Here is a 26,772-nt window from a genome sequence, read left to right on the forward strand (position 1 = left end):
ATGTGCAGTTTCCCCCTTAACATTAAAAAAATGTTAATGCCAAAGAAGTGGGGAGAAAAGTTTCAGAAACTGGCATTAAACATTTTTGATAATTTACCTTATACGGCTTGCCGTTGACAAGGGCAGACAGAGCTGACCGGGGAATTTTGCCAGACCTCGTTTTGGGTAACTGTTTGACAAACACTACATTTCGAAAAGCAGCCACAGGGCCAATGCTCTGTCTAACATGGTTTATAATTTCTTCCAAGACTTGTTCCTCTGTTGTATTTATATCTAGGGAGAAAGTTCAGATGATAAGCACTGAATTAACCTTCATTAATCATTCAGGGCCCAAACACTCAGGGAGGACAAAGATTTCTCACCTTTTCTCAACACGCAGAGTGCTAAGGGGACATGACCTTTCAAAGGATCTTCCTTGCCAACAACAGCGCAGTCGGCCACAGTGCCATGGGAAAGGACTGACTGTAATAAGGAAAAGCATTAATTTAGAAAATATATGTGTACATATATAAGAATATATATATGTATACACACACGTATGTATGTATGTATGTGTGTATGTATGTATTTCCATGGGGAGAAAGATACATGTCAGAGAAGTCAAAACCTAAAACCTACAGCTGCCTGTGTGGAAATTACCACTGATTCACAATTCCTATCATTATAACTGGGGTGAGTGAATTGTTAGGACCCCCGTGGTAGTCACTGAAGGCTAACTGTAATTAAGACAAATTGCTTTGTTTACCTGTAAGGGAATTGTTTCTTCATCTCACTTGTTCATTAATGAAGTCGGGGCAACTATGCAGTGGATACTCCATGGGAACAAATTGCAATGGACATCCGAAAACAGATGACCTCATGGTGATTGGGCTTTAGTGCTGGCTACCATAAGCATACTGTCCAGAGAAATCCAAGGCAGCCCCATGACTAAACAGTGATTTTATTTCTGTATCTGTTACTGAGCAATGAACAGAGCATTTCTTTTGTTGAGTGACCACCCATCCAGAGAGGATTTTCTGACTTGAAAGAAAAGGTTGGGCATGGCATGAAGCCCTGACATCAGATAATCACCCCTGTCAGGGAATCATTTTCATACTTCTTACCCTAAGCTCTAAATATCTTAAAGAACAAAGCAGCGATCTATCTGGAATCACAAGAACCCACAGAGTAACCACATGAAATACAGAAGCTTAGGGTTAAAAAACATTTCTGCCGTGATGGTACTTTTAAAAATGATTGTTCAAAATGTCCTCTTCTGAGACAGTGATTGGTCTTTCAGTGACTGCAGATCTCTAATAGCTAGAGAAAACAGTGGGCAAACAGCTCATTTGGCACTTCTTATTCTTTCAACAAATGGTTACTAAATCCTTCTCTGTTCCAACCACAGCACTAGGCTCAGTGGTGAGCAAAAACAGGTGGAGCACTGTCTCGGGGTGCCTACAGTCTAATGGACGAAGGCAATATTAATAAACAATCACGAGTACTTTTTATTATGAATGTCTAAATATAAAAGTGATAAAGGCTCTGGAGGACTAGCCTCGTTTTTGTATGAAAGCCATAGCAAAAGCAGCCCCCCAAAACCCTGGGTTTTTCTAAGGAAATACATGACAAATGCAGAAGGATAAATACCAGTCTCAGAGAAGACTTCAGGAGGCGACAATGAGCTCAGGTCTACAGGATGAGTAGAGGATGATTAGGCAACGGGGGGGGGGGGGGGGGGGGGCAAAGCCCTGAGGAAGGACTTGGCACAAACCATTCAAACCTGAAAGAGATTAATGTGGCAGGAAAGCAGAGAGCAAGACTGAGAAAGGAGCAGAGGAAAAGAAAGAGCAGAGGTAGAGAGGGGCTGTGCTAAGGATTTCCAATTTATTTTAGTAACACTGGAAAGGCAATAAAGCACTTTCGGGAGTTGAGATACAAGATTTTCTTTAATAGACTTTATTTTTTGGAGTAGTTTTAGATTCACAGCGAAATTGAGTGGAAAGCATGGAGAATTGTCACATATATCCTGCCCCCATATATGTGCTGCCTCCCCCGCTCTCAAAATCCTTCACCAGAGTGGTGAATTTGTTAGAACTGACGAACCAACATCAACATGTCATTCTCACTTTAGTCTGTAGTCTGCATTAGAGTTCACACTTGGTGTTATACATTCTATGGGTTTTATGACGTGTCCACCATTATATTACATTTTACAGACTAGTTTCACTGCCCTAAAAAAAGCTCCTGTGCTCTGCTTATATATTCTTACTTCCTGCTAGCCCTTGGCAAACACTGATCTTCTCAGAGTCTCCAAAGTCCTTTTTCAGAATGCTGGAATCCTGAGTATGTAGTCTTTTCAGTCTGGCTTCTTTTACTTCAGAGTGTATTTTGAAAAACAAACTTTACTTTGGGTTCATTGTGGAGAACAAATAAACATCGTTAAGGGTGAGTATTACAGTTTGTTGAAATCGCCCATGAGGCTGCCATAGTAGACCATTGGATAAATTGGATGGTGCAATAAGAAGGTAGAGAAGTTAAGGATGATTCTGTGTTTTTTTGGTTTGAACAGCTGATTGGATAATGGTGCCATTTTCTTAGCCAGAAAATACTAGTGACGGCTACACTTGGAAGGAATGATCATGTATTAAGTCTTGGAGATGTTCCATGGAAGCACCTTTGAGATATCTTGAGTCGGGGCAGTTGAATCTGATGGGAGTCTTCATCTGGAGGTGCACATTTGAATATCATTAAATGTGTAGATGGTAATAAAAGCTATAGACATAGGTTAGATTATTTAAGGAGAAAGCAGTGAGAGGAGTGAAAACTTCAAGGAACGCCAACATCTAGGCTACATGCAAGGCACAGCCAGAGAGATAGGAGAAAAACCAACACAATCTAGGACGTGCCACTTTCAAGTCCCCAAAGTTTCCATGAATTCTTTCTTTTAATTATGCCAAGTTGAAAATGAGCTGGCTCTTCTCTGAGCTCCTGGAAGACTCGGTGAACTACCAGACTGTTTGGTACAAACTCACTGCCTTACACAGCCCCTAATGAAACGGAGACATCAACATCTCCTATATCCTCTTGTTACCATCCACACTGAAGGACTGAGTTGTAAGAGTTGCCGTCCACATAGTTTTTGACTCTCATACTGCTGAGGATAGTATGTACTAAATAAATGATTTTTGTGCTATACATTTTATTAACTTCATTGCTGAGACAGAGATGTGCACCTCATCTTCCATTAGTTGGGCCTCATTAAAAAGCTTCTGCAAAACACCAACTACACAAACCATACAACACTATCTCCTTCCAGTGCTTCAATTTGAACTCTCAAAGTGCTTTCAACAGCTTTCCCATTTGTTAAGATTTTATTTATGGTTTAGGTCCATATGCTTAGAGACAAATTTTATTGCCAGAGATTTATACTGGTATAGTCAGTCACAGTCTTTGGAAGAGAATATTTTGTCTATAGCAGATAGGGTAGAGACTTGGTAGGCCCAAAGCTAGAATTCTGATTTAGGATGCCCTTTATGGGTAGAGAAAAACTTTTACCTATCTAACCAGAGTTTTGATTGTCAAAAAAAAAAAAAATTTATTATAAGAGTTTTCACTGGTGCCATGAGCCTCTCTACCTTAGTTTTTAAAATGCCAGTGTCTGTTCAAATTACTATTTAAAAAAATTGATCATCCAGGTATTTTGTCACCTAACCAGTATAACTATAATTCTAACTAAATCAAACACCAGATCTTCTAGTCTGCCCTTCTTTCACCTTGTTGTTTTAATTTCGCCATGTTTCCATCCTCAGTGTTAGTATGCTTAGAAGTGGATGGGGAAATGCTGACTGGTTTTCCACATGGGCAGAGTATTTTTATTTATTTATTTTTAAATTTTATCTATTTATTTGACAGAGAGCCAGCGAGAGAGGGAACACAGGCAGGGGGAGTGGGAGAGGAAGAAGCAGGCTCCCAGCAGAGGAGCCTGATATGGGGCTCGATCCCACGCCCTGAGCCGAGGGCAGATGCTTAATGACTGAGCCACCCAGGCGCCCCCAGGCAGAGTATTTTAAACTCAGAAGTAATATATAACACAGTTCTCTACAATATCAGAGTTCACAGTTTCACATTTTTTGCCTAGTAGTCAACAGAATCTGAAACATCTGTGAACAACATAATCATTTACCAGAACTTTATGTCATCTGTAAATGAGGTTCATTATTATAGTGGATAAAATATTATATTAATCTATCAGCATTAAAAAGATGCCATAAAGGGAGAGAGACAGTTTTCTATGTTGGCTCCACAAATAATAGTTACATGCCAAATTATGATTTCAACAACTGAATCATTAACAAGGAAAGCATCAGAGTATGTCTTGGCAACATTTAAGGGACAGAAGCCGAACAAATGTCCTACAGGGGTAAAAATATCAAAAGCCACTTTCATATATTTCCTCCACATACAAATCCATAAAGCATCCGTGATTAACTGGCAGTCAAGAACTGAAAAAACGATACAACTTGAGAGGTAACTGTCTCGCCAAAAGTGCGCAACGATTCCAACTTATGACTTTTTGTCTTCAGGATGGTGTGAATGCGATACATGTTCAGGAGAAACTATACGTCAAATCTTGAATTTTGGTCTTTTTTCAGGCTAGCCATATGCAGTACAAAATCCTTTCTTGTGATACTGGGACTGGGCTCCCAGTCAGTGATTACCCAGTAAACTGATACACTTAGAACCACTCCGTACCTGCACAACCATTCTGTTTTTCATTCAATCAATTACATGAGATATTCAACACTTTATTATAAAGTCTTCTTTGTGTTAGATGATTTTGCCCAGCTGTAGGCTAATGTGGCTGTTCTGAGCATATTTAAGGTAGGGTAGGCTAAGTTATGATGTTTGGCAGCTTAGGTGTATTAAATGCATTTTCAGTTTATGGTATTTTCAATTTACGATAGGGTTAAGCAAGATGTAACCTCTTTCTCAAGTTGAGGAATATCTGTATAAATATAGATAATAGGGTAATACAGACTACAGGGTAACAGGCCTGGTAAATGCTTGTCGTTTGTTGTTTCTGGGGTACTGTCATTTTTTTTTTTTTTTGAAACCAAAAGTTTTATAATACTCAAAATTTTACAAGCAGAATAGTAACTAAACATGTATTACTTACAATGGGCCACAGTGGTACTACATGCCCCCCCGAAGTAAAATAATTTGATCTTTCTGAAAAAGAAGTCATCTTGAAAATTAATGTCTCATAAAAAGAAAGACCTCTATTTCCTTGATCAGTTTTTTTTTCTCTAAAATTAAATATTTTAAAAATAGTTTTTGTTTTGTAGTTCATTTTGGTGTTAAACATTATATAATAGATTGTTAAACTACTGTTCTAGTTCTTGATTTATCATATTGGACAGTAGGTATCTCAAGTAACAGCATAAGCTATCGAACAAAATACCTTTTAAATCAGTTAAAATTGCAAACACACACAATATATATTTGATGAAAAACATACAAACAAAAGGATATACACTAAACACAAAAGCATGGTTTGGGGAAGAATGGAGAATAAGAGTAAGAGGTGACAATAAAGGAATGCATCAATTAAAAAATGAATAAAACGAGAGGGTTTTTAATATACTATGAAATAAGGAGCATGATTAACAATCTCTATTATGGGGTCACAAAAAATTTATTTGCATTTTAGCTTCTTTTGGGGGCAGTGGTTCCATTTTGGAAGCAAATTATAATAACCAAAGGAGCTTTTAAAAAATGCCTGCATTTGGACTCAACCCCCTGATTTTCTGGTTTAGTAAGTCTGGGGTGGAAATTGGGCATATGTATTTTTTGTGATTAAACATTGCAAAGTGAACATATCTGTGTACTTATAGCCCAAGAAATAGAATATTACCAGCATCCCAGATGATCTTCTCCTTTGGATAGTAGTACTTTTAAGAGCTCCAGATGTGATTCTAATGTTTGTACAAGGTTGAGGACCATCCTTGTAGTTCATACTCAGGATGATGCCTTCTTGTCTTATGGTATTATTTCTCTTGCATTTTTTTCACATTTTGTAATATTCCAAGCATCATTTATTCATAGTGGGTAGGGATGATTTGTAAATCTTCTTTGTCCTTATATCTTTAAAATGTATTTATTTGTCAAATTTGATAGATTAACTATATGCAGAACTATTATTTAAAATCATTTCCCACTCAAATCTGATAGCATTTTCCACTGTCTTTTTAAATTTTTTAACTTAAATTAACATATAATTAATACATTAATATAGTGTATTATTAGTTTCAGTGGTAGAGTTCAGTGATTCATCAGTCTTATATAATACCCAGTGCTCATTATATCACATGCCCTCCTTAATGTCCATCACCCAGTTACCCTATCCCCCAACCCCCCTCCACTCCAGCAACCCTTAGTTTGTTTCCTATGATTAAGAGTCTCTTATGGTTTGCCTCCCTCTCTGATTTCATCTAGTTTTATTTTTCCCTCCCTTCCCCTATGATCCTATGCTTTTGTTTCTTAAATTCCACATCTGAGAGAGATCATATGATAATTGTCTTTCTCCGACTGACTTACTGTGCTTACCCTCTAGTTCCATCCACGTCATTACAAAGGCAAGATCTCATTATTTGATGGCTGAGTAGTATTCCATTCACATATACACACACACACATACACACCCACCCACACCCCACATCTTTATCCATTCATCTGTTGATGGACATCCGGGCTCTTTCCATAGTTTGGCTATTGTGGACATTGCTGCTATAAACATTGGGGTGTAGGTGACCCTTTGGATCACTACATTTGTATCCTAGGGGTAGATACCTAGTAGTGCAATTGCTGGGTTGTAGAGAAGCTCTATTTTCAACTTTTTGAGGAACCTCCATACTGTTTTCCAGAGTGGCTGCACCAGCTTGCATTCCCACCAACAATGTAAGACGGTTCCCCCTTCTCCTCACCCTTGCCAACATCTGTCATTTCCTGTTTGTTAATTTTAGCCATTCTGACTGGTGTGAGGTGGTATCTCATTGTGGTTTTGATTTGTATTTCCCTGATGCCGAGTGACATAGAGCATTTTTTCACGTGTCTGCTGGCCATCCGAATGTCTTTGGAGAAATGTCTGTTCATGTCTTGTGCCCTTTTCTTGATTGGATTATTTGTTCTTTGGGTGTTGAGTTTGATAAGTTATTTATAGATCTTGCATACTAGCCCTTTATCTAATATGTCATTTGTGAATATCTTCTCCCTTACTGTAGGTTGCGTTTTAAGTTTGTTGACTGTTTCCTTTGCTGTGCAGAAGCTTTTTATCTTGATGAAGTCTCAATAGTTCATTTTTGCCATTGTTTCCCTTGCCTCTGGAGACCTGTCTAGCAAGAAATTGCTGCAGCCGAGGTCAAAGAGGTTGCTGCCTGTGTTCTGCTCTAGGATTTTGGTGGATTCCTGTCTCACATTTAGGTCTTTCATCCATTTGGGGCCTATTTTTGTGTGTGGTGTTAAGAAAATGGTCCAGTTTCATTCCTCTGCTTGTGGCTATCCAGTTTTCCCAACACCATTTGTTAAAGAGACTTGTCTTTTTTCCATTGGATATTCTTTCTTGCTTTGTCGAAGATGAGTTGACCATAGAGTTGAGGGTCCATTTCTGGATTCTCTGTTCTGTTCCATTGATCTGTGTGTCTGTTTTTGTGCCAGTACCAGACTGTCTTGAGGATTACAGCTTTGTAATATAGGTTGAAGGGGATACTGTCATTTCTGTGTAAATTTTAATGGATTTGAAAGAGTCTATGACTTTAGTGGGCTGAATTACACAGATTTTTCAATTATGTTTTTAAGTATTTTAATTTTAAAAGTATTAGTTTAAATCAAGCACCTTCATAAGATGCAAGGAGCCAGTCTGGTAGGCGTTTGTCTCTGCGGTGGGAGGAAAAATGCGTCTTCATTCCCTCTGATATTGGAGTCATCTAGGAAACTGTTAGATTCCACATTATCAATATTCATATTTGTACTCAGGAAAATATTCAGCAATTTTACAACTATTTAAATCCAGTAGTCATTTAATGCTGGGTAGAACTGAAATTACGTGGCATCTTTGTTGAATACACACTTTATGGAAATATATTCAGTCCTGAAGGTATCACTCCTAAAAATAGCAAACAAAATAACTAACTTGGAAAACAAACAGTGAATCTTTGGTTCAAATAACCCTCCAAAGGGGAAATTGCAATGAACACTGCTCTAGGATTTTAAGTGCAGTATTTTAACACCAGATTTCCAAGTTCCCAAGGATACCAGTAGGATTATTTAACAAAATGAAACTTAAGCTACAAGTGAAAGAATGAAACCAGGGAGCCTAATTTGTTCCCTGGAGGTGTCTTTGTATGAAAGCCTGCCCACAACAGTGAAAGAGAACCAAGCAAGAAGGACCACATTAGCTCCTAGTAATTCTGGCTCATAAGACCTGAACTAGCAGATTTCAGACCCAGTTTTCTTAAGGACACTTTGAACTACCACCGAAGTATCCCAAGTCTCTAGCTAGATGCCAGGCTCTCAAACATTAATCAACTTTTCAAATAGATATGATTATTACTTAATAGTTACAGAGGCCCTTACATGTGTTGAGATCTGCAAGGATAAGATCCTCTTAAATTTATAAGAGCTATTCTAGAACTCTATTTTTTTATGATGAGATCAGAAAAGAACAATTTCCTGAAATGTTTTTAATATAGTAATTTTAATAGAATTTGATTTAGCCTTATGTAAGGTAATGTACTTGTCATATTTTACTTTAGAAAGCTGGAAAGACACAGATTTTCACTATATATAAAAACAACATTCAGTATTTTTAATTATTACAGATGAGATGCCCATGAATTAAGACCCTCAAATTCTATTTCAAAAACTCAAAGTGGAATCCAGCATTGAGAACTGACAACTGAGAATCCTAGTGAGAGTCCTGGAGGGCATTTACAAGTAAAGTAAGGTTTGGGCACTTTAATGAAAGTTGGTTATGTCATCAGTAAGAACAATAAAAATATGTATGTAAAAACATAGACATTAATTATCAATGTTAGGCAAGTTTGCTAGGAGGTGAGAAAAAGCCAGGAAAGAATGTTAGTTCAAAACTCTCTAACAGATGCCAACATAAAGAAGACCAACCTGATATGAACTGAGGTATTAACTTCCTTATTAGACATAAATATATAGTAGAGTTAATCATTTAATTCATATAAAGGAAGACTTCATTTCAAGAAGACTTGAAGACTAACAGGTGTCCTATTACGAGCCATAAGTACTCCAAGACCGAGTGACAAAATTCCTGTTGGAAACCATTGATTCTAGCATGCTTTTTTTTTTTTTTTTCAGTTTTGTCATTTTACTGCCTACTTTCTGCCTGCCTCATTGTCTGATTACATACAGTAAGAAGGATGTCAGTAGAAACATATTAAAGCATATATTTAAATAGATTGATACTTCTCTTTTTGTTCTAAAAATAAAAGAGAGAACCAAGAACTTTGACTGATAATAAAAGCCTTGCATATGTAATCTCCATATTTTGATTAGCTGACTGTGCCAGAAATGCAAGTGAATATTAGAGGTAATCTCCTACAGGCAAGAAATGAAAAGTTCATGCAACCAGAACCAACTTTTGCCAACACACCAAAATACATGAAGTGTAAATTTCATTTTCAGGTTATCACAAAATTCACAGTAGGTTAAAAATGAGATAATATTATAATAGCACACAAAGCCACTTAGTCCAAAATATTATATAAAATTCTTTCCTTTTACTCAAATAATATTATGTTGTCACACACACAAAGCCAACATGACAAGAAGTGTTAAGCTGTTTTGTTTTCGCTGAAGGTAAATATGACTTTTAAAGAAGGTCACCATCTTTATAGGAAGGAGAACTAAACGTTGATTCTGCACCTCTGATCCCACGGAATTGTTTTTAAACACTGCCTTTCATTTAAACTTCAGTTTGCTCTATTCCATTTAAAAATAAGTCTGGGTTTGGTTCTGAAAAAGATGGAATAAATATGTTCCATCCTATCACTTTTACTAATTGCAATGAAAAACTCTGGGCTAAAAACCCAGGTCAGATGACTCTACTAGAATTATAAGAACTCAAGACACAACGCTCTTTTTTGTTTGTTTCTTTGGAGGTTTTGGGTTTTGTTGTCATTATGGTTTGTTTGTTTTGCCTCCTATATATTCTGGCCTGGGTGCTAGAGTAGCCGCAAAAGGTGGAGCTGCCAATAGTGCGGAGAGAAACGCCCTAAGAAATGTCTGCCTTTGCAGAGGGCCAGGGAAAGGAGCAAGGATCTGGGAAACAATCCTGTTCACTTTACCTCCCTACTCCAGATGAACACCAAGCAGCAGCGGACTTCTTCCTTCCTTACAGAGCTGTAGCAACTGCTGACTCCCCACACCCTACTCCGAGTGAATGCCAGCAAAAGAGCTGGGTCCTTCCCCTTCTCCACTACTGGTGCGCAGCCTGTGGTATGGAACCCTGAGGGAGCCCCGCCCCTAACACACGCGCACACTCTATGGGAGCCTAGAAAGATTCAGTGCCATTTGCCCCTTCCCACTCCCCTACCCCCACCCCCAGGAGCAGCCATCCAGTCCCTGAGTAGATCCCTGTTAACCTGCCCAGCTCTACACTAAGCGAGCGCTACCGAAGAGACAGTCTCATCCTCTGCCCAGGGACGCCGTGCATGTAGAGCATGCGATATTTGAACCCTGATAAGAACACAGAGAATGCAAAGCCCCGACTTTTTACCCAGAAGAGCAGCCATGGGGAACCTTGGAAATCAGAAAGTGAGGAGCAGATTATGGAGAGGAAGGGGTAGGAGAAAGGGATGCTTTACATCTGCGTATGAACTCTTCAGCCTACCCCAGATGTGCGCACGCATGAATCCAACCAGAATCAGTACAGTGTAGATTCTGAGCACTTAACTCGACGTTCAGATTGGCCTCTGGGAGAGACACAGTGAGGTGGACCAAAATAGCACTGGGAGACTGAAAATCAAATTGACATTGCAACCACGGTCCATAGAGTGAGTAGGGACAGGTGGTCTGTTCTTAATTAAAATAAGTAATCACAAGAACACAAATCCTGATGATTTAAACAGGATCCAGAATCTCATAAGGTAATATTCAAAATATCTAGGATAAAAATCTAAAGTGACTGGACATAAAAGGAATCAGGAAAACCTAAACATCTCTTAAGAAAAAAGTATCAATCAATAGATACCAATGCCAAGATGACCCAAATATTAGAATTATCAGACAAAAACTTGAATGCAGCTATTATAATGGTGGCAAGGGATAAAACTTTCCTGGATTCCTCATTGCTCCCATAAAAAGCTCTAGCCTCCGGAGAATATTCAAATACCATGAGAATTTGATCTATAGCTGTTTGTCAGGTTAATTGCTCTGCTCTGAAAGGATAATAAAACTTTTCTAATTTCCCTGGGAGGGCAAAATTATTAAAGTCTCAACTAGACTAGATCCCTACTGGCTCAGGGGCTTCCTAGGTATTTACATGTCAAAAAAAGATGAAGCCTCAGAGCTTGGAAACATTTCTAAGTTGTAAGAGTTGAGACACACAAGGCTATCTGGGTCCTGGAGAGATTTTATTTACATTTCAAAGAGTTGGAGTTTGGAATAAGGCCCTTCTGTTAGGAAGGAGACTTTCCTATGAGGGGTGGAAGATCAATGCCTCCTTGCCCTTGATAAGCCGACAAAGTTATCTTCCTCATTTCTCATCTATGATGTGTCTGGCACTTATGTAGGACCTAAGGCTAGAACCTAAGAGGGCAATGACACACTTACTATCAAGAAATCTGTCTTTGACCCATAACACCTCATTTGCACATTGTTATAAAATTAACAAAGATGAATCTAAAAAAACCAATAATAGCGATGGTGCAAGAAGAATGGGCATTCTTGGAATGAAAGGAAACAGAGGGGCGCCCGGGTGGCTCAGCAGGTTAAGCGTCTGCCTTTGGCTCAGGTCATGATCCCTGAGATCTAGCCCAGTGTCCTGGATCTAGCCCGCTGTCGGGCTCCTTGCTTGGTGGGGAGTCTGCTTCTCCCTCTCCCTCTGTCTGCCACTCTTCCTGCTTGTACTCTCTCTCTGTCAGATAAATAAATAAATAAATAAATAAATAAATAAATAAATAAATAAAATAAAAAAAAAGAGAAAGAAAGGAAACAAGTTTCCAGTAAAGAAACAGAAGCTACAAAAAAAGAATGAAATGACTTAAAAGAAGGGAGAAGGGGTATTGAAGAGGAATGAAAAAAAGGCAAAAAAGAAAACTAATAAGCTGATAGGCATAAATATAAATCTATGAATTATTTAAATGTAAATGGTCTAAAAACATCAGTTAAAAGATAAAGATTGTCAGATTGCATAAAAATAAAAGTAAGACCCATGTATGCTATTTATAAGAGGTCAGTAGAAAGCATAATGATCCACATGATGGATCTGTATGGATCTATAATGATCCAAATGAAAGAATGGCAAAAGATAAATGATTCAAACACTATTCAAAAAAGATGAAATGCCTATGTGATTACCACACATAACCAACTTCAGAACAAAGAAAATTACTATAGATGTTTAAACAAAATCAATACATAAAAACACCGCAAGTAAGATTATCCCAGTGATGCAAGGTTGAACATTTGAAAATTAATTAGTGCAGTTCATGTATTAAAAGGCTTAAAAAACACATAATCATATCACTAAAAGCAGAAAAAGCATTTGACAAAATTCAGCATTCATTCGAAATATTTTTAAAAATCTTATTATATTAGGAAAAGAATGAACATCTTAACTTGATAAAGTTTATCTACAGAAACACCTATAGGAAACATCATTCTTAATGGTAAGGTACTGAATGTTTTTACCCTAAGACCGGAAACAAGACAAGGGTGTCTGTTCTCACCACTGTTATTCCATATCACACTGGAAGTTTTAGCCAGTTCAAGAAGGCAAGAAAAAGGAATAAAAGGCATTTAGACTGAAAAGAACGCAATAAAATTATCTCTATTCACAGCATGATTTTCTATATAGGAAATCTCAAGAATCTATAAAAAATGCATTATCAGTTCAAGGACGTCAATAGTATTTCTATCCACTAGCAGTGAAAATTTGGAAACTAAAACTTAAGGAAAGATTATATTTACAACAGCTTAAAAATTAAATACTTAGGTATAAATGTGTGTACTAAAAAGTATAAAATGTTGATGAAACATATCAAAAAAGACCTAAAGAAATGGAGGCACATATAAAATTCTTGGATTAGAAGATTCAGTATGGACCAGATATCAATTTTTCGCAAAAGAATCTATAGATTTAATACAGTCCCAATAAAAATCCATTGTAACCACAAATGGTTCATTCTAAAATATATATGGAAAAGTAAAGAAATTAGAACATCCAAAACAATTTTGAAAAAGAAGAGCAAGTGTGGATACTATTCAACTTTAAGGCATTCCATGAAGCGATACTATCAGGACAGAATAGTATTGGTAAAAAGATGAACACACAGAATAATGAAACAGAAAAGACACTCTAGAAATAGATCCACTCAGGTACTGTCAGCTGATCTGGACAAAGGTGCAAAGGAGATTCAAAGGAGAAACGCAGTCTTTGCAATAACTGATTCTTGGAACCATCGACATCTGTATTAAAAAATGATAATAATCCTCAACCTACATCTTGCACCATATACACACACACACACACACGAAAACTCAAAATGTAAATGTAAACTGATATAAAATGTAAAACAATAAAGCAAATGTAAAACATGAAACTATAAAATTCTTAGGTCAAAACAAAGAAGAAATATTTAGGACCTTGGATTAGGAAAGAGTTCTAAGATTCAACGCCAAAATCATGATCTGTCAAAGAAAAAAATTAGTGAATTTGACCTCATCAATATGAAAAATACTTCGGTTCTGCTAAGGACACTTTTAAGAGAATAAAAAGACTACTCACAGACTGGAAGACAATATTTGCGAATCATGTATCAGATAAAGGACTCTCAAAACTGAGCAATAAGAAAACAACCCAATTTTTAGAAAATGGGCAGAACATTTCAACAGGTATTTTACCAAAGAAGATATGTGGATGACAAATAAGCATGTCAAAAGATGACCAACATCCTTGAGTCATTACGGAAAAGTAAATTAAAAGTAATGAGATACCATTATACATCTAATAGAATGGTTTAAATATAGAATTATAACTCCCAAGTGTTGATGAAGATGGGAAGAAACAGAAATCCTCAAACACTGCTGGCGAGAATGTAAAATTGTGCAGCCACTCAGAAAACAGTCTGACCGTTTCCTACAAACTTACACATACACTTACCATATAACCCAGCCAACTCACTATAGGTATTTATCCTAGAAAGAGAAAAACTAATTTTGCCCAAAAACCTGTACATGAATGTATGTAACAGAATTATTTAAAATTGTTTCAAACTAGAAACAATCCAAATATCCTTCAGTGAATGAATGGTTACAGAACCTGGTTGGTACATCCTCAAATGGAACACTACATAGCAATGTAAATGGACAAATTATGATACACACAAAAATTTGGATGGATCTCGAATGTATTTTCCTAAATGAAATAACCCAGTATCCAAAGGTTACATAACTATATGAGTCCATTTATATTCTAGAGAAGCAAAAACATAGAAACAGAAAAATCAGTAGTTACCAGGGGTTAGGGATGGGGAAGGTCAGAACACAAAGGTCAATGTTATGAGAGAATTCTTTGGCAGTGTAGACATTTTTCTGTATCCTGTCTCTGGTGATGGTTCCAAGACTCTATACAAGTATAAAAACTCATAGTATTGTACAACAATAAAGCAGATTTTACTCTATGTAAATGTACAAATTAAAAACATTATTAAAAAGAACCTCTTCTGGGGACTTTGTGACAATTTATTTACATTGGAAGAAAATTCTCAGGTTTTAAGAGTATAATAAAATGTTTAAATCTCACACCAGTTAAAGACAATATGCAAACCTGGTTATCAAGCAAGAGAAAATCAAGAAGCTAGAGACAATCAAGTAACAATGATATAAGAAGCAAAGGTATATAGGCTGTCCTATAAATAACACATATATGTAGCTTCTTAAAATTCCTCCCTCCCACCCAGACAAAGATCAGGGAGTGTGCAGAACAGGATTTACACAGGAGGAAGTGAGGTGAGAGAGATACTAGAGTAACTTAGCCTCTACTTCAAATGAAGGGTATGGTAATTTTCCAGGTACACTGACTTAACCTCAATTATTAACTTCAGTTCAGCTCTGTCTCTAAATACTACCTGGAACAGAAAATCTATATCCATCAATACCTCTTCAATAGCACCTGCAGAAATCCTGTGACCTGCAACATTTATCACGTCATCAACTCGAGACATAACATATAAATAGCCTTCTTCATCCATGTAACCAGCATCCATGGTGTCATAATATCCCTGAAAATAAGAATTGATAATATCTAATTAGCATGTATTGCTAGGTAATGCAATCATTTAAGTTTGGTATAATATAAAATGTGATAGAAATGGATTTACTGCATGCATTTGACTTTTTTCGTAACTAGGCTATGGAATTAAACTCCTTTTGATTTTGATAACTTACTAAAATCTTTGCTCCACTAACAGCCAGGAATAAATTTAAGCATTCTTATATATACTCAAGTTAAATGTTTGAACTTAGAGTTGCAAAGTTTACGAACTCAATTTTTTTAATGGAGAAGTAATAGTTCAATATTTCCAATATATTTTGGTATTGGAAAGTAATTTTTTGATAGATTTCTTCTTTAATTATATTAATTTTTAAAACCTTTAAAGCTCTCTATAAATAATTACAAGATAGAGTGCTACTTTATTAACATGAATTTCGATTAGACTCGAGCTTCCGTGAAATACAATAATAGGGATGAAATTTAAATTTTAATCAACTCAAAGTAGCAGCACATCTTCACTGGTCCAAAAATCACAAAAGAATGAAGAATCAAGAAGAATAAGACGTAGAAAGAAATATTACTTCTAAAGCTTTTCAGTTATCTTGATACTTATGTTAATGAGCATGGGCTTTAGGAACGATCCAGATGAGTCACTATTCGTGCTTCTCATTCTTTCTGAGACTCGGTGTGCTCATCGGTTAAGCAGGTTGGTGAGCTATGTCCTACACGGCTTCTCTGAAGCATAAGCGAGATGGTGTATCTAAGGAGGGCGGAGCCGGCACACCGTAAGCCCTCAGTAATTGGCGCTCTTACTGCAATTTCTATTGGAGAGAAAACCTAGAGTGCAGTTAGAGAGCACCGACTGTGCAGCCGGCCTTTATGGTTCCATCTTCAGCTCCATCACTTCTAAACTGCAGGCAAGTTACTCAACCCTTTGGGCTGTGATTAAGCCCTTAGATGAGAAGTTCGAAGTCAGGATAACAAGGCAAGAGTATATACAGAGTCACTCCACATAGTTTAACCATAAACAGAGACTCTGAAGGAGCTTTCAGTGTTACAGGTGATCACGTCGAAACCACAGGCACACCTTATTTGCCATTGTCAGGTGTAATTAATCATATCAGTACTCTGATGATTTAACAGTGGTCCATCGGGCAGACAGATTGAGCTGACCGGAGTCAACCCTACTGACAAATCTTCCCTGCCACAGTCCACCGGGGGCATGTTTAATCTCAGCTACTGAGATCATTTAACTCCAAGATCTCTCTCCAAAGGAAGCTATTTTAAATCTTGTCATTTGTTGGCTTGTCCTTTGCTCACAAATAATAAAGATAAAATGCTAAACACGGAGACTTGTTTTTGTTTTTGGGTTTTTTTTTAAGGAAACTGACCATTTTTTTTCCACCTACTGCACAATGAGAACCTTTTGAAATAGAAGTCAAAGGACAGCAGCAATATGATGGTGGGACCCGATGTGTGTTATCAGTAAAGTGCTGTTATAAACGCAAAACACCTCACACTGATATGGAGAAACAGGTAAATGACAAGACAAAAAGTAGGAGAACACTTTTTGTCATCCAGGTGACGAGTTTGTGCTGCAGGAACACCATGTCTAGCATGTATCTGTATTTTAAAATGGGAATTTAAAATAAAAAGCTATGAGAACTTCAGGAACGAATGTCAAAAATAGGTAAAAGAATGGAACAATACAACTGTGGGCAAGCCAAATGAACTTTATGCACATAACCAGCTACAGAGGAGATTAAGGGGTCCCAGGGACAGGGTACAATTCTGATCAGGTGCTCTCAGTCTGCAGAGGGATCCAATACAGGAAAGAATACGGATAGCCCTCCCCCCAAAGTCTTTAATTTAATAAACACTTTCTTGATATTGAGGGCTGCTAAATTTCAGGAAAATGTGCAAAGAGAAACAGAAATGTCTATGTCCAGAGACTGATAAAAATAAATATAAAAATGACTTGCTTTAATCACTGTGGTTTGGGCATTCTTATTCCTGAGATCTAGAACTTGGTCCAGATACACTTTAAAAGTTGTATTGTTATCTATGATTCCAGCACTAAATGCTCAATTTAATAGGCAAGAATTATAAAGAGGTACTTTGGAAGGTTTAAAAAAAAAGTATAATAAAGTTCTTACAGGAAACTTTTCAAAGTATAAATGCTTGAATGCCTCCTGATTCTTCCAGAGTCCTGAAAAAGCCCCAGGTGGTAATGGCAACCTTATATAAAAACAGAGCAGTTAGAATTATGACCAAAGTGGTAATAAAGATAGATTGATTAGAATAATTTTCTAGTGTGATGGATAATTGCAAGTCAAATCCCACACTGAAATATAAGCCCTAAACCTGCCGGACAGATCATGTCTAATTGAGGCTGAAGCAGCTGACCATGACATAGCAGCGTCATTGAGGGATGACCGTAGTTTCTGGAAAGGGCACAAAAGGCATATAGAGCTGGCAATCAAATAGATATTAGCAGCAATCACTGTTTCAGTAAGAAACATAACATCTGCACAAAGGAACCACAAATGCATCACTGAATTACTTTTTAGGACAAATATGCTTCTACCATAGGCAAATAAATTCTTTGTTTTTTTGAAGTACCAAGCTCCCAACTGTCACCTCCGCCCATCTCCGTGTGATGAAATACTCCAAGCCAACATTCCATGAACAAGCTTATCTTCACAATCAATCTGCTTCAGAGAATTCCCTCTCACCACGCCCTCTTGCATTCTTCCTTTTCATGAGCGTCCCAACCTACGTGATTTCGCACCCTATGAACACATAGATTGGGACGGTCATACTTGAGAATATAAATTACAAGATACGATATACCCTTCTTTCCAACCAATTTGCTCTTACATTTCCTGCTTTCCTCCATAGTATCAAACATGTGTTATACACATGGCAAGGGCTTAATTTGTATCTATTCGTCTGTCTTTATCCAGGTAAATGAACACGTTCCCAAATTGGTTTCTCGTAGGAGGTGCCACCTAACGAAAATAACCACCCAAATTGTTTTCTGGACACAAGACCCTTGTAGATGCTTTAACAGTGTGGAAATTCAGATACTGTAAAACTTAGGGATTTTCAAAAACCGTCCCTCTCCAGGCTCACACAATAAAAAATACGAAGTGAAGCAGTGACTTCACAGACCTGATGCTGAGAAAACTGAAAACAAAGTAGACACGGCTACTGCCCACATGAGGCAACGTCATGCATCCTCCACCCCAACGTTAGACCGGAGGCTCTGAGCTGTATCCTCACGTTCTGTCAGACAGAAGGTGCTGTCACAGGTGGGATCAGCAGCCCAGGTGCGACTGCCCAGCTCCACCGTCTCGAGCTTCCCGGTAGGTCCTCCTCTTGCGAGGTCTTCATTTTGTACTATTTTATGATGGAGGGAAAAATGCAACATCTGCATTTCTGGACCTCGGGTAATTGCATAAAATGCATACGAACGCAGTTTGTAAAGAGAACGACAGAGATTCTGCTCTTGTTACTACTGCTGTTCACCGCTAAGCCCGCGTGAAGGCAGTGGGCTGAGGCACATGACCTCTTGGGTCCTTGTAACTGACTTCGTTGTGTCCATCTTAAATCACTATGTATATAATTTCACTTTGTCAGGTTGCTTTTATTGTTAATATTTTACAGACAAGTGTAAATCACTGGTTATTAAACACAGAAGTAAAATATGAACATGGCAGCCACCAAAACACATTCAATTTTGCATCATTTCCAAGATGCTGAGGATAAGGAGGTGCAGAGGACACCAAGAAGGGATGGTAGACGGTCAGTCAAAAGCCCATCCAGGCCAGAAGTCATAACATTAATGACTGAAACTGACTACGTGTAACATAACCAACCCTGACCATAAGCTCGATGGAGATGGATTCTGCTCACGGATTAAATAATTTTCAGTTGTTTCCCCCCTAAATATATCATGATATATAATCCTTTCTGGTTTTCATGGTGATACTTTTAAACTATACTCTAAGAAAAATGAAAGGTAAGCGTGGTAATAAATGGCAACTGACAGTCAGGCTGCTTTGGGGATGCCAGAGCGTGCTGGGGTCTGCCGCAAGTCAGACTGCGGACGCCGGGTCTAACGGCAGCGGCTGTTCTTAGCTCCACCTGATTGCCGGTATACAGAAATGCCCATCCAAATACTGAAACACTTCACCCTGCCCACACTAAAAACTATGCGTGTAGAAGGACATACTGTTAAATAAGCTTCTCTTTCATTTTATCTACCGCAGATACAAATTGTGACGCCCCCTGCAACCACGTTGCCTCCTCACAGCAGAGACCCCTACGTATTTGCACTAATAATCCACGTGAAGGAGAACCTCGGGCACACATGCGGTTGGAGTTTCCTGGTGGCCTAGTACGTCCTGATTCGGTCAGTGTGTGTACGTGGGACGGAGAGTGCAGCATTTTCTGGTAAGAATGTTACTAGAGAGAAAAAGAACATTTTATACCTCCCAGAAGTTGGTTACACCTGCAACCTCTGTCCTTAAAAAGAAGATGCCCTGATAATTTGGGTTTTCTCTTACTTCCTGAGAGAACTATGATACCAACAATTCGTAACAGATAGATTACAGTCTTATAATTAATTAAAGCTTAGAGAATTAAAGTATAGGTAGCCATCCTCCAGGGGGAAAATTTAACAAACTTTAAGGACATGGGCTTTTTCAGCTGCTGCTGAAACATTTTAAACACCTGCTTAAATTTTTTGAAGGACAGGGACAGTAGGGATTTTTATACAATTTCTCACTCCCGTGAGAAAGGTCTGCATAAATTTGTATATACCTATAGACCTTGAGAATTAAGACTAACATACCAAGGATATGATCCAGGGTCAATGCATGAAATGGAGGGAAAAATTAGGGCCAAATGCTATTTGTCTTTAAGGACCAAAGAAACAAGGTCATTGAACAAAAATAAAAGAAAATCAGATGTATGAGAACTAGAAAAAAATAGTATCTTAGGAGCTACTATAGTAGAATTTTTATAAGACTGAGTGTTCAACAAGGTCATAGAAGCACAGATTTTGTCTGAAAGTGATTCAATACAGTCAGAGAACTTAGCGATTAAGATACTTTGAGTATCCTCAGGCTTGCCATTTCAGTGGTGTGGAGAGGCACTAACGGGAGTGATTCAAAAGTAAACAGGAAGGAAGGAAGTGGAGGCAGGAAGTTAGAGTACACTTTTTAAAAGTTTGTGGGTGACTGGCTGGAAAGATATGTCATTAAGGCAGAGAAGCAGGCTGATTTAAGTTGGAGAAGATGTGACTAGAAGTAGCCAGTGAAGAGAAAATGAAGATATAAAAGTTAGAGAAGAAAATATCAGAGGAATTATGTTTTATTCATTCATTCATGCATGTGTGCAAGCATGTGTGCAAGCAAGCATGTGTGCAAGCAAGCATGTGTGCAAGCATGTGTGCAAGCAAGCATGTGTGCATTAACTCATGCATTTATTTTCTTCATTCAATCAATATTTGTCGGATGTCTGATATTCCTCAGTCACCAGTTAGACACTAACGATATAAAGACATAAATTCTGGTCTTAGACACATGAAGATCCTCACATAATGTGTACTGTAAGAAACTCAGTATTTTTATAATACAGATAGGGAGAAAGACTGTCATGAATGATGTCTATTCCATTAATCTAATGAAATAATGTAAAAATGTTTGTCAGGCAAGTTTGAGCAGGTCCTTAGACTCTGTACCAGCAGGAGCTCTTGAAAGGGAAAGTTTTATCCCTGAAACTAAGCTCACACCAAAAAGCCCAGGTGTGGATTGGCTGGAAATGGCACATATGCTCCTGATCATTTTTGAGATGTCCCCAGAAAACTACTTCGATATCACCAAATTTAATTGAGGAATAGGCTGGAGAGCAAGATAGAAGATTGCAATTAGTAATTAGTAGGATAAAATGAGGGAGTGCTATCTGTTCTTCACTAATAAAGTCTGATACATTTTAAAATTCAGATATTGCAATTTCAATATTAGAAAGAGTCTAAAAAGGAACCCTAAAAGATGCCATATAATGGTCCTAAAGAAAAGCAGGAAGAGAGGTTTCCAGAATTGGGAGTATCTGTGATTAATGTGTGTGTGTGTGTGTGTGTGTGTGTGTGTGTGTGTGTGTGTGTGTGTGTATGAAATAAAGCACGTGAGAGAAGAAGCAATAAACTCCAGAGAGAAGTTAGGTGTATATGAGCTCGAGCAGATTGGTTTTTTTTTTTTTTTTTACAGAATTCCAACTTAACATTTTTCTTGTTGAATATCCTAATGATTATCCTATTCCTTCTGGAATAACGGATGCCCTGGTGCTCTTCTTCTGAAGTTACAGAAAAAGAATACTGTTTTCTGTAGTTACAATAGCGTGAAGATACAGTAGACTGGCAGGAGGGGGAGGCTTGAACACACTGAGACACAGGCTGGCTAGTGTCTGTACTCCTCCTCCAGACCCAAGATAAAATGTTACCACTCTGAGATACCTTGCCCAACTCTTTCAAGCAGAGTGAAAAGGAAAGTTTTATTGCAACCTGTCCAACTGTGAATCAAGAGTTACTCTTAGACAATGTCTTTCCTTGGAGACCAATCTTACTGGGAAAGAGAAATAGCTGAAGTGATCCCGTGTGTGTATGTGTGTGTGTGTGTGTGTGTGTGTGTGTGTGTGTGCGCGCGCGCACGCACGCGTGCTGATGGGAAAGCATGGGGGTGCTGAGAAATCCTTAAACAGATAAGAAAAAAAGGGAATGCTCATCACTGTAGAAGGTGACATTCCGGATCACTCTGGAATGTAAAATACACGTCTCCATTCCCAGATACAGGATGGTCTGTATTTACTGTTCCATTGGGAATCCCCACGGTAACAGAAATGCATTGAAGATATAACTCCTGTTCCCTAGAGAATTCTGGGATTAGCTCCCATCTTTGCCCTCCCAGCATTTCCTATGGAGTCTGTAGGCTCTACCTGAGATTTTCGTGGGAGGCTACTTTTTGTCTCCCCACAAAGAGACTGATTAGGCCATAATTTCTTTCCCTCTGGACAGACAAAAGACTAGGTTATTAATGTGAGCTCTAGCTGTGTCACTACAAAAGATGTTTAGATACCCACGTCTAAAATGAGGATATCTGTCCCACTGTCTACCTCCCAGTGATGTCGTAAGGCTAATAAAAGATCATATTACAATCTGTGTATGATATTTAGAAAGGAACATGATTACAATTATGTGTCATCCTTAGTTTTATGCAAAGGATACACTGATGAAAAGAAAGCCATCCTGACCCTTTCCCAAGACAGCAGCAAAGTGACTAAATCAGTCCTGAGAAGCTATAAAGATGTGAACAGACACCATTAGGGCACAGGAGTTTAATATCTGGAGGCTGAGAAACTGGCAGGCACCAGAGTAGAAGCCACGTGGACCCTGCCCTACAGCTCCCTCCTCCCGGCCACCGCCTGCAGGGCACAGACACCCCCTTCCTGCGGCACACAGCAGGAGACCGACAAGCCCCACTTCCAGTAGCAGCAACTGGATCTGGTCCAAGAAAAATGCAGGCCCATAAAGGGGACTTTTTTTTTTTCTAAAAAAAGAATACTGTGGAAAAGATTTATTAGTCAGTACGAGTTGGTTTCGATCAACTATTGCCTACTTGTTACAGTAGCCGGAGACCTATGGCTTTAATAACAGTGAGCAGTGCAGGACTGAGGAAAGCAACTGCAGTTAAAATGCTCTTTCATGCTCTGCTCTGGGTTGCTTGGAAATTACTGGCTGTTTTACGTCTGCACTTCAGAGCTCTGGATGCAATTGCAGGGACACCTCCCACAATTCATGAACATTCTGTATTCATAGCAATTCAGACACCGTAACTTTCCCACTAAATTAACTGCCTGGAGTAGGTTTCAAAATCAAAGGAATTTGCTAACATGCACAAAGACACATAGTTTCTCTTCTACTAGAAAGGCAAATCCCATGAATGCAGAAAATCTATGAAAGCTGTAGGATTCATGTTTATTACATCCTAGGGTCTATAGTAGTTTAGGAATCACTTAAATGTCTTCCTTCCAGTGAAGGGATCCCCAGGAGAGCCTAATAGTGATTTCTAAAAAGCATTAACAAAGAAGTGGAAAAAATGAAGTGGAGCAAGAGTTTTCTGTTCAACATTTTCACATACCACTATTTCTCATTTTAGGTGAATTGTCTTAATATGATAAAATGAATCATTATATTTAATACTCAAAAAGGGTGAAATATGATTATAGCTTCAGATTTTAAAGAAACTGTCAGAGAAAGATAGTTTCCAATATTATTTATCCTATTCATAACAGATTTTATAATGAAAGAAGCAGCTATAGCAGTACTTATAAAAGCAAACAAATTTGGGATTAAAACAATGAGTCGCTTTTTTACTGACTTATTTTAATATAGTTTGAGCCCCATACATTTCAAATATTCCATGCAGACTTTCCCTGTATTCTTGTAATTATACTACAAGTATAATTAGTGAACATAAATAACATCAGGGAATACTGCTCTTTCAAACTGCTCCTACTTAGTTACCATACAAAATAATAAAGAAAAGCATGGGTATGAATAATTGAGAGTGGACATCCATCTCAGGCCAGGAATCACTCCCAGGGGTGGTTTTTGATGCCATCTGTTTCAAGTCCCCCCTAGACCCTAAGTATTCTTACTACCAGTGGCCTCAACCCATATATTTAAACAAATAATAAAACATAGCAATACATCATAGAAACTAGAATTTTTTCTGGACCTAAAGTTATAATTTTGCTTTTAAAATTATTTGGCATAAAGCCATACATTTAGTTTACTATTGGTTCTTATTTCTCAGCAGTCACTGTACATATTCAGAAATTGTGCAAAGTGAGAAAATAAGACCTAAACATTGTTTGCAAATGAAATGAAAAATTTATGAAGACTACATTGACAATGCAGTTGTTACAATGTTAGGTTTCAAAGATATTTAATTAAATATGTATTAACTTTTGTTGTAAGTTTTTCCAATTTGAGGGTCAATACATTTCTTAATATTTAGAGTCTCAGATATTTTGTGGACTCAGCTGACCACGTATCCCTTTTACAGTCCACTGAGGTTTTTGGGGGTACCATTTGGCCAATCTCTGGAAAGGAGACTGCTTTCAGATCACAGACCTTCTTTAGAATGTGATCTGGATGGAAAAAATTATTCTCTCTCAAATTACAGACTATTTTTTTAAAACCAGAATACCCTTTATTAAGTCAAAAAGCTGTGTTTTTCTTCCCCTTAATTCAATTAAACATATATTTATTATGAGCTCTTAAGCAGCGTTCATTGGCTATTTCACATTCTGGATGAATGATGCATCCCTTCAAGGCACAGAGAACAGCTACAGACTAACAGAAACAAGTCTTACTGACAGATGTTAAACATGAAAACATCCTACACAATGTTGGAGGCCGCCACTGAGATGCACGAATAATTCTGAGGTTGACGGGTTAGGGCGGAAAGGCCACTGGAGAAGTGGGTTTCAAGGTTTCAAAAGGAAATCCTTGCTCTCCCAGATAAAAACGAGTTCCTAAAATAAGGTTTCAAGAATTATTATTATTATTTTTTTTTTTTTTTAAAGAGAGAGATCTTGGTGGGAGCATTTTTTTCCCTGTGTTTTCTACTTTACCTTTTGAATACAATAATATACATAACATTTTCAAAAATCTAGTTTCACTATTAACTTTAGGAAGGAATCAAACTCTACTGCATGTCATAACATATTACGTCTTCAAATAATTCACCTAGAAATTTCAGAATCCCAGATCAGTACAGTAAAATTCCCTGTTCAGGAATGCAGAGGGGAGAAAATAATTCTGAATCAGTGACAATCTAAACAATAGAATGCTTTAAGATAACAGTTATGTTACTCTTAAGTACCAGAAGTAACATTAATGGCTTCAGGAAAAAATACAGCTTATGTGGGCAATTACTATATTTTATTATTTTTGAATGGAAGTAGGGCAAAGCCACCAATAATCAGAATGACAGAACATGTGAAGGGTATAGAACTGTGGGCATCAAACGCTACCCCTAGGATCGTACATGAGTTGCTTTATGAAATAGATAGACTCACTTGTAGTTAGGAGGTTGTATAAAAATGTATGCTGCTAGAGTGCTTTTAAAGACTCTCCAAAACCATGTGCTTCCCTAAGTAAGCTAAACAACCACCTGTAATCTTGTTCAGATTACTAATTTCTTAGAACGCCGTCCCCCATCCCTACCGTTTTCCCATTAAGAGGTCAGATTTCAATCAGCTCTATATTAACATGCATTCTGTCTCAGAATAATATGAATATAAATGGTATATTCGGTATTTAATTTTTCCATCTTGCCAACAAGATGTCTTAAAATTTAAACTTGAAAAAAGTAATATAGTGCTTACATGTTTAAGGATAACATAAGAATCTGAGAATTGTAGCATAAAGTGTATCTTCTCTGTTAGCTTTTTGTAAGGTTAAAGATTTTGACCTGAAGAAATACATTCTAAGTTACTGTTTTTCATTTAATTTTCATAGAATTTTAAACGTTTTATTTACCTGAGAGAATTTTTTTCCTAGCTCCATCCCTGTTGTTGTAAGTGCCAAGATACTGTACTTTTTTACTGCTGAGTAACAGTCCATCATATAAATATACCAAATTTCCCCCCCCCCTTTTTTTTTCTCTCAGATCTAGGTAGGGTTCAGGTTTGGGTTCAGGTTAGGTTTTGGGACAGGTGAGGGTATGTATCTGGTATCCTGCAGTTCAGAGTTCTAACCTGAGGCAATTTCATACCTCAGGTTAGGTCTCTGATCTGAGACAGGTTGCCAAGTCAGAAGAATTATTTTATTTTTTTATTTTATTTTATTTTATTTTATTTATTTTATTTATTTTATTTTATTTATTTTATTTTATTTATTTTATTTTATTATTTTATTTTATTTTATTTTATTTTATTTTATTTTATTTTATTTTATTTTATTTGGAAGCTCCACACCTCGCATGGAGCCCAGTGCAGGGCTTGAACTCACAAGCCTGAGATCAAGACCTGAGCTGAGACCAAGAGTTGGATGTTCAACCAACTGAGCCACCTCGGAGCCCCAAGCATTCTTTTACTTTTTTATTTTTTTCCCAAGAATTTTTTTAAGTAAATGGGAAAACAAATCTTTCCTCAGGCCTAACATACAATGTTCTTTATTTATCGCAGCTCCTTCT

General features: G+C 37.5%; 1 protein-coding gene across 1 annotated transcript in view; it reads right to left on the reverse strand.

Moving 5' to 3' along the window:
• The window catches only part of ACSS3 (acyl-CoA synthetase short chain family member 3), a 149,572-nt gene that overhangs the window by 2,866 nt on the left and 119,934 nt on the right, over positions 1-26,772 (reverse strand). Inside the window, exons 12-15 of the mRNA XM_045779883.2 lie at positions 17,662-17,743; positions 15,390-15,512; positions 363-462; positions 98-273 (exon numbers count right to left, since the gene is read on the reverse strand). Coding sequence (XP_045635839.1) covers positions 98-273; positions 363-462; positions 15,390-15,512; positions 17,662-17,743 — 481 coding nt within the window. The remainder of the gene's footprint in view (positions 1-97; positions 274-362; positions 463-15,389; positions 15,513-17,661; positions 17,744-26,772) is intronic.

Source organism: Ursus americanus, chromosome 17 (assembly GCF_024610735.1).
Source record: "Ursus americanus isolate L20-20 chromosome 17, mUrsAme1.1.p, whole genome shotgun sequence".
NCBI lineage: Eukaryota > Metazoa > Chordata > Mammalia > Carnivora > Ursidae > Ursus > Ursus americanus.